Genomic DNA, 8,375 nt, shown 5'->3' on the forward strand with positions numbered 1-8,375 from the left:
GTTTGAACAAGAGGGGAATGAGTGAGAGAGAGAGGGGGTGGAGAGGTGGTTAGAGTGGGAAGAGGGAAAAAAGATAAAAGGAAGATTATATGTGATCACGCAAAATTTTATTTTCAAAGGGAATTTGTTGCATTCAACATATATCTTAAGTGAACTTATAAAATATGTATTGCATTATAAAATACTATATATTTAGTAATTATATTTTTACTATTGTAACTTAGTTATAATAATGTCTTTCATCTTGTGTCCCGACTTACTAGCTTATATATAATAAGCGGAGAGATATTCTTGAAGCACTTATTTTCATAAATTATATGAATGCAGACACCTAAGAATAATACTTATTATATATATATATATATATAATATATATATATATATAATATATATATATATAAGCTAGTTTTAAGTCTAACAGGTAAGGCAATGAAAGGATATTTTCAATGATAATCGTCCTATTTGGGAATAGTTGCCATCCACCTGCACGAGTTCAGCTGAGGCCACTTAAATCCATCCATCTTTTCTTTGCTAATTTTGAATCTCCGTGGACTGTCGACATAGCTTCCGTCCGTCATATCTAAGATACGAGTATGATACCCTGTGTGGGCCTCTCAATTATCGTAATCAACCAACGTGTCACACACGCGGCAATTCGTACCATTCTTATCAGTAGCTTTGCCGACTTACTCGATTCTGTTTCTATCATAGCTGCATCTTCAAATTTTCCGGAACCGATCTTCTTTCGTTTCCGATCAAAATTGTTTTCTCAGATATTTTTCAGTCCTTTGTCAGATTTTCCTTATAATTTCACGCCTACAATTTTCTCTCTCCTTGGGGAGTCTTGTTTTTATCAGCTTTGTAGAAGAAAGAGGGTGCAGAATGGCGTTAGCGGGCATTCTCCGACGATCTCTGACCAAACAATGCGCATTTGGTTTGGCTCCGGTCTGCAAAGATAATTTTACTATGTCAATTTAATATTAATGTGGGTTTTGATGTCAAATACGAAATCCTCTGAAAGCTTAACTGGATATTGAATGTGTGTATGCCGGAAATTCAGTTTGCTGCTCAGCGAGATGGGGTTTTCTTTGGAGCTTTCGCTCTCGGTCAGAGGTGGACATCCGCAGCAAGATTTTTTAGGTTAGTAGATTGAATTTTTTGAAGAAACTTGTTTTTACTGTTTCGAAATTTAAAATTTGTAGTATAATTAAATAAAATTCATAGTTATTAGTAGTGTAAATTCAGTGGTGTCAACCTCTTCTGCCTTCCGCTCTTTAGTAGAGGTAAATTTAAGGAGAGCTCTGGATTATGTAGTAGATCCTAAATGAGTATTTTGTTACCTAAGTTTTGACCTTTAAAATGTGACCTATCCTTGGATTAAAATGATCAGCTGTTTATAATTTTGCACCAACTCGTATGCTTTTATTGGTGAGGGCCTATTAATCCCTTAGAGCACAGCAAGGAATCGAATCACTTCATCCTTGTGGATAAATTTGATGACCAAGATGACAGGGATAAGCGGCAGCAACAATCAATTGTGCCAAATAGAGGATCTTTATGGGCGACCAGTAGTCGGCCACTTATGTTTTTACTTTCAAAGTTAAGTGTGGATGGATTGATGTCTGATGAAAACCCAATCTTCTTGTCTTTGCACGCCGCGTAAGAGGGTTTGTCCTAGCAGTCGAGATAATTTGTTAAAGCAAGCATGATGAGAGTAATTATTTTAGCTACGCAATTCAAAGAATAGTTGAGCTTGCTTGGAAGTAATCTAATTTTCCCAATCGGCGATCCTTATTATTTCCTGTATCGTATTATAGGCACCTATGTTTTCAAGCGCATATACAGATGGCATCATGACTTCTGCTGCTGCTTTTCATCTGTGGCAGCGGGTTCTGGCAATCATTTAACTCGGGGAAGTGGTTACTTCACTTGGTTGTTATAGAGTGGATGGAGACAGATGACAGAGTAGTGGAATTAATGCAACAAATCAGTAACATTACACTGCAAAATAAATCTAGTATGAACCAAATGTTAAACAATAGTTCTGACATTAAAACTTGAATTTCAGCGCTGGAAAATTAGTTCAATTGTTCACCAAGTTGTCTAAAGTCCAATTAGTAAAATAATTTATTTAAGAGTTGTAACAAGCAACGAAATGAGATCTGCCTGGACTCACCAAGACTCACCAAGGCTGAAGCAGGCATCCTTGCCTTATTTGGAGATGTGTCTGGTGAGTCTCACCAAACTTGTTGCTGGTCCTGAACCGTAAGATTCTGGCTGTTTTATTTATTTCCTTCAACTTACAAATGTGCAATGCTTGTTTGGTTTTTGACAGGCCCATCAACAATTTTAAAACAATATAAAAATGGTGTCTGCAATGGAGGGCTGTGTGGTTTTGAAGGTCTTCATTTGTACATTGCACCTGGATTCCACAAGGGGTGCTGCCTTGACCTCGTAGAAGGCACTGCCACTTGACCCCAGGGAGGAGTGCCACCCCTCAACCCCAATTTGGTGTTTTTCCAAAACCCCCATCAAACTATAAGTCTAGACATTAATAGGTCAATGATAAATCATGATCATAAAAATCTACAAAATACATATCCCTTTTGTGAATCTCTTCATATTCACAATCAAAGCCACAGAGCATGTGAATTAGTTACAATTTGTTTAATATACAAGGACTTAATAAGCAAAGTTGGTGTGCTACAATCCTTGTACTGCTTAATACAAGTTTAACTCATTGTTGGTAAGAAATGTCGATTTTCATAAGACAAATGTATCCATCATGCCTTGCATAGAACATATAAGAATCCTATCTATCAGTATCCAAGCTAAAGTCAAAATAGAACATAAGTATTTATTTTTTTACTTAACCACTCTTTGTTAACAAGCTTGTCAACAAAACATGCAGTCCTGAAGGCAAATAATAATAATAATAATAAATTCCTCACTTGAATATGCACACCAAATATTTGAGACAAGCAACTATCATGGTTACATCATCATTCAAGACCAATCTTAGATGCTAGGAAGTGTCTTTTGATGTTGGGATGAGTATGCAACCTCCTTTGAGCCATAGACTTACAATTCTAGTTTTGATGCCATGAATTTCATATTCACAAGCTTTATATACATTTGACAATATATATATATATCTGTGTGTGTGTGTGTGTGTTATTTTCTTCAGTTAAAACTTCCATTTGCAGTTATTTGATCGATATATACTTGTATATGTGATCCAAGTAGCTTTATTTGATGAGGTAATTGTGTCTGTAAGGTTTATTTATTTAAGTCTGAATGAAACAAGTTTTAAATCCTTTAACATCTCTATTTTTTTTTTTGTGGTTTTCTATTTGTTGAGTCGGCTGAGTTTGGGTGTCGAGTTCAAGTCCAACTCCAATATCAACTTGCCGAGTCTGAGTCTCATAAGTTTTGTTATAAGTGTGTTTTAAAGTTGGATGCATGGGGGCTTTTTTGTGCATTGAAATATTACTTATAATCAAAAAGGTTGTTTTGGTGAATAAAGGAATTTTTATTTAAGAAAAATGAATGTTCTTCCAGGAGAGTTATAAAAGGACAGTAAGACCTCATTGGCATGGTTACACTAGAAAATTTTATTTTTGCTATTGACGAGAACCTGAGTTTTCCTAAATCATTTTAAAGATGAAAACCTCTTGGAGGTGCTGGTTTCAAGGATGAAAACTCCACTAGTTGGCTAGTGCAGTTGCATATAGAGGTCACAGTTGTGCTACAAATTGATGCTTCAAATTTTGGTTTGCAGATATGAAGATTTTTTATGTGTTTTGAATTATTGAAGGTTTTGCATAAGGCAATTCTAGGTGTTCCATGGCTGGTTGTATACGTCATGCTGGCTGTACCATTCCTTGTTACAAGTTTGTTGGTAAAAATTTATGAGTTTTAATCAATACCTTTGCTGTTTGTGGATGCCTTGGTGAGAATTTTCCAGGGTATGAATATTGTAGTGCACAATTTTTGAAAATTGCATGTGGTACTTTTTGGTATAAGCTGTACCATGGCTATTGAGGGGTGTGAGTTTTGTTGGGTGTTAGGTACCTAGTTTTTTGCATCTTGTTTCATCCTGTTTGGTGGCACCAGCCCTGCTAGTCCCATTCCAAGTGAATTGGAATTAAGATACTACATTCTGATGGAGTTATGATGCATTTGGTGATGTTTTACTTGCCCTTGTCAAACCTGCAGAAGTCTGATATTAGTTTCCAGACTGAACTAATCCTCGAGTAGCATGTTGAGGTCGAATTGTATGCTCTGAGGGGTTATTTTCTACTTATGTTTGTTTGGTTTTATGGGGACAAAAGTGGGGCTGTTTTCTGGGTCTTTATCTCCAGACCTATTATAGTGTGTTACGGATTGCTATCAGATCTGCTCCAGCTTTGTACCTATTTCGTTCAAGGTATATCATTACCATTTCATAGTTGGGTTGATGGTTCATGAAACTTGACATTATTTTGGGGTATTACAGCAGTTATTTGTTATGAGCACTTTATATTAGCAATACTTCCCTTTATCAGGAACTGTAACAGCAGATACACTTCTTCTTGGTACTGTTGTCTGTGAGCTAACATTGTAAACATGGGATGGTAGTACTGCTAGTACATTTGGCAAAAGATATTTGCCAACTGTACTCACCCCACTCAACAATTGGTTATTCTGTGTTACGCTTTCCCATTGAATGAGTGGAAGTGCCATTTATTTGTCCCTGAATGAGCGGGCATTGGCTGGTTTGCTGCCTAGTGCATTTTTTGTTTAGTTACTACATTCAAACTAATTGTATTAAAGTCTTACGAACTAGCCATTTTCAATGATCTGAACAAACAAATTTGTTGAGAAAAGTTCCACGTGGTTAGCATTACTGTTACAATTATTTGAAATGTGGGTTTCTTAGATAATCTGGTTCTGTCTTTAGGTTAAGGATCTAGGTTCTATACCCACAAGTGCAAGTTATTAGTTCCATGTTCATTCATGCAATTTTTTACCTGCTATAATCTGGTGCTTTTTTCTCAATGAAATGGGTTTTACAAATGACTCTGGGCCTGGGCAATACTTAAATAGTAGTTTTTGTCACTGCACCCTAGTAGCTGCTTTTCACGTGTGTTCTCCTTTTGAATTGCTGAAAATTCCTTGAGTGTAACTCATGTAATTTTAAGTGCAAACTTTGGATGTATTTTTATCATATGACATAGTAACTTAAAGTTAGACATTGAGAATATTGGTATTGAATGTAAAAAATTAATCAACATTTTTACTCTATTCTGCTATCTCCAGAAAAAAATTAAGTTTGGAATTCTTCTGTACTGAAATGAATTCTTATTTGGATTGAAGTCTCACTAACCAGCCATTGGACAAGCCTGACTGTAACAAGTATCTGCACAAAAAAACTTGTTCAAAAAGTTCCACATGACTAGCATGGTAACAATCACTCAGCTGTGGTTTCTGTTTCCAGTAGTTCAAAGGGAGCTGCAAGTGATGTCATTGGAATTGACCTTGGCACTACAAATTCATGTGTTGCAGTTATGGAGGGAAAGGTAAGTTCTATACTTGCTTTCTATTTGAAGTTTCTTAGTATTAAATGTTCTTGACAAAAATGCGTGTTGCCCAGAAGTCCCACTACAGCTTTATGAATCAGTGTATTGTAAGATTAGAAATAATCATAAGTTTCACCTGGCCTTCATTGATCATTGGGTGTTCCTCTGGCTTTGTTTAGAATACACGGGTAATTGAAAATTCAGAAGGTTCTCGTACAACACCATCAGTTGTGGCTTTTAATCAAAAAGGTGAGCTGCTTGTAGGAACCCCTGCAAAGCGGCAAGCAGTGACAAATCCAACAAATACAGTGTTTGGAACCAAGCGTTTGATAGGAAGAAAATTTGATGATCCACAAACACAGAAAGAGATGAAAATGGTCCCATATAAGATCGTCCGAGCTCCAAATGGTGATGCTTGGGTGGAAGCAAATGGACAGCAGTATTCACCTAGTCAAATTGGAGCTTTTATATTGGGAAAAATGAAAGAAACTGCAGAATCTTATCTTGGAAAGAGTGTTGTAAATGCTGTCATAACTGTGCCTGCCTATTTTAATGATTCTCAAAGGCAGGCAACAAAAGATGCAGGAAGAATTGCCAGTTTGGAAGTAAAACGAATTATCAATGAACCCACAGCTGCTGCTTTATCATATGGCATGAATAATAAGGAAGGTTTGGTGGCTGTCTTTGATCTTGGAGGAGGCACATTCGACATTTCTATCTTGGAAATATCAAATGGTGTGTTTGAGGTAATGAAAAAATTGGGGACATGTATTAACTTTACAATCAGCTCGTTATGGCTGATTTTTGTAATGTTATTTGTTTTTTTGCTCTGTAATTTGAGCTTTCCTTTTATCTTGCAGGTCAAGGCTACTAATGGTGATACTTTCTTGGGTGGTGAGGATTTTGATAATGTTCTATTGCAGTATTTAATAGATGAGTACAAGAAATCTGAAGGCATTGATTTGTCAAAAGACAGGCTTGCTGTCCAAAGATTGCGAGAGGCTGCGGAGAAAGCTAAAATAGAGCTTTCTTCTACTACTTCGACAGATATTAATTTACCCTTCATCACAGCAGATGCTTCTGGTGCAAAACATTTAAACATTACTTTGACCCGTTCAAAATTTGAAATGCTTGTGAATAATTTGATAGATCGAACAAGGCAGCCTTGTAAGGACTGTATGAAGGATGCTAGTGTGACTCCCAAAGACTTGGATGAAGTATTATTGGTAGGGGGAATGACGAGGGTGCCAAAAGTGCAACAAGTAGTTGCTGAATTATTTGGTAAGGAACCAAGCAAAGGTGTTAACCCAGATGAAGCAGTAGCAATGGGTGCTGCCATTCAGGGCGGTATCCTCAAGGGTGATGTAAAGGAATTGCTGCTGCTTGATGTCAATCCATTGTCTCTTGGTATAGAAACACTTGGAGGAGTAGCTACAAAGCTCATTACTAGAAACACAACTATTCCAACGAAGAAGAGTCAAGTGTTCTCCACAGCAGCTGATGGGCAGACACAGGTTGGAATAAAGGTCCTTCAAGGAGAACGTGAAATGGCAACTGACAACAAGATTCTTGGCCAGTTCGACCTTGTGGGCATTCCTCCCGCTCCACGTGGTGTTCCTCAAATAGAAGTTACATTTGATATTGATGCAAATGGTATAGTTAATGTATCTGCGCGTGATAAGGCTACTGGTAAGGAGCAAGCTATAACTATTCACCCCTCTGGGGGACTTTCAGAAACTGATATACAGAATATGGTTAAAGAAGCAGAGATGTATGCTCAAAAAGATCTTGAAAGGAAAAAACTGAGTGAGGCAAAAAACCAGGCTGACAACTCATTATACACAATAGAGAAAAGTCTCAACGAGTACAAGAGCAGGCTTCCAAATGATGTAATAAGTGAAATCGAGTCTGCTGTATCTGAACTAAAGAAGGCAATGGCTGGTGAAGATGCAGATGAAATACTGGCCAAGGTTGATGCAGCAACTAAAGCATCCATGAAAATAGGACAGCATCTGCAGTCGTCTGGCTCCTCCGGAAGTTCTGGAGGAAACCAAGTACCTGATGCAGATTATGAGGAGGTCAAGAAATGAACAATATTTCATTTTTGAAAAGGGTCTGCAGTCAGATTTGGATTGATAATTTTGTTAGATAACTAACCATATGCTAGCAAAAGATCGTCTCTAGGATTGAAAGCTGCTAACCAGTACAGGTATTTAGTGAAGGTTGTGCTTTAGAATATGATGTCAATTAGCATGTCTAGAACTCAGTCCTTGTGGCAGAATTTTTTTTCTGAGTGGAAGAGTATTTTTTCCTTTAAAATCTGAAGTTCGAGAGGACCATAGAAAAGCCAAAACCGTTCTGTAGAAATGATTTAGTGAATAATACCTGTAAATAACAAATGTAATGTAAAGGCGAATGATCTCTTAAATTAACTTTTCAGAGTCCAGTGTTATTATTTGTGCCATGGAGTTGTAGAATACTGATTGAAATTCTGCCAATATTAGTCCGCAAATATTCTCCAAGCTGGTTTTGGAATCTCGAACTGTTGAAGAGAGGGATTCTTGATCAGAATTGTAAGTTTTCAACAGATTCGTTATCCTAAGTGAAATCTAATGCAAATATTGCCGAAAGCCCTCGATACATATATAATATAAGTGATATGGTCTGATACAACTGAAATATCCAGGTCGAAAATAATCATACAAATCTAACATTAAATTGAATTAAAACCCTTTTCAGTGGTTAACTTTTTCGTACAATTAATAGTGGATTTAAATATTTAGCTGGGAGATTACAAGAAAACTAGATTTGGTA

General features: G+C 36.8%; 1 protein-coding gene across 2 annotated transcripts; it reads left to right on the forward strand.

Annotated features, from left to right (window-relative positions):
- The first annotated feature begins 421 nt into the window (after positions 1-421).
- On the forward strand, positions 422-7,993 carry LOC149536926 (heat shock 70 kDa protein, mitochondrial-like). Of its 2 annotated transcripts, none has more exons than XM_089805886.1 (5): positions 422-945; positions 1,061-1,140; positions 5,359-5,561; positions 5,741-6,307; positions 6,422-7,993. In XM_089805886.1, exons 3-5 carry the CDS (start codon positions 5,550-5,552, stop codon positions 7,649-7,651), a joined length of 1,809 nt encoding a protein of 602 aa, XP_089662012.1. In that variant the 5' UTR covers positions 422-945; positions 1,061-1,140; positions 5,359-5,549; the 3' UTR covers positions 7,652-7,993. The 2 variants fall into 2 exon arrangements, with proteins under 2 accessions (XP_089662012.1, XP_089662011.1); XM_089805885.1 differs by having other exon boundaries at positions 438-945; positions 5,480-5,561.
- The last annotated feature ends 382 nt before the right edge of the window (positions 7,994-8,375 follow it).

Source organism: Cupressus sempervirens, chromosome 10 (genome assembly GCF_028749045.1).
Source record: "Cupressus sempervirens isolate cs-2001-9-10 chromosome 10, ASM2874904v1, whole genome shotgun sequence".
NCBI lineage: Eukaryota > Viridiplantae > Streptophyta > Pinopsida > Cupressales > Cupressaceae > Cupressus > Cupressus sempervirens.

Bases quoted from the DNA above. Each gene is read 5' to 3' on its own strand.
- LOC149536926 (XM_089805885.1), top strand. From the start codon at position 883: ATGGCGTTAGCGGGCATTCTCCGACGATCTCTGACCAAACAATGCGCA. The intron at 1,141-5,479 runs GTTAGTAGATTG...TTCTGTTTCCAG, and splicing joins TCCGCAGCAAGATTTTTTAG to TAGTTCAAAGGGAGCTGCAA. The intron at 6,308-6,421 runs GTAATGAAAAAA...TTTATCTTGCAG, and splicing joins TATCAAATGGTGTGTTTGAG to GTCAAGGCTACTAATGGTGA.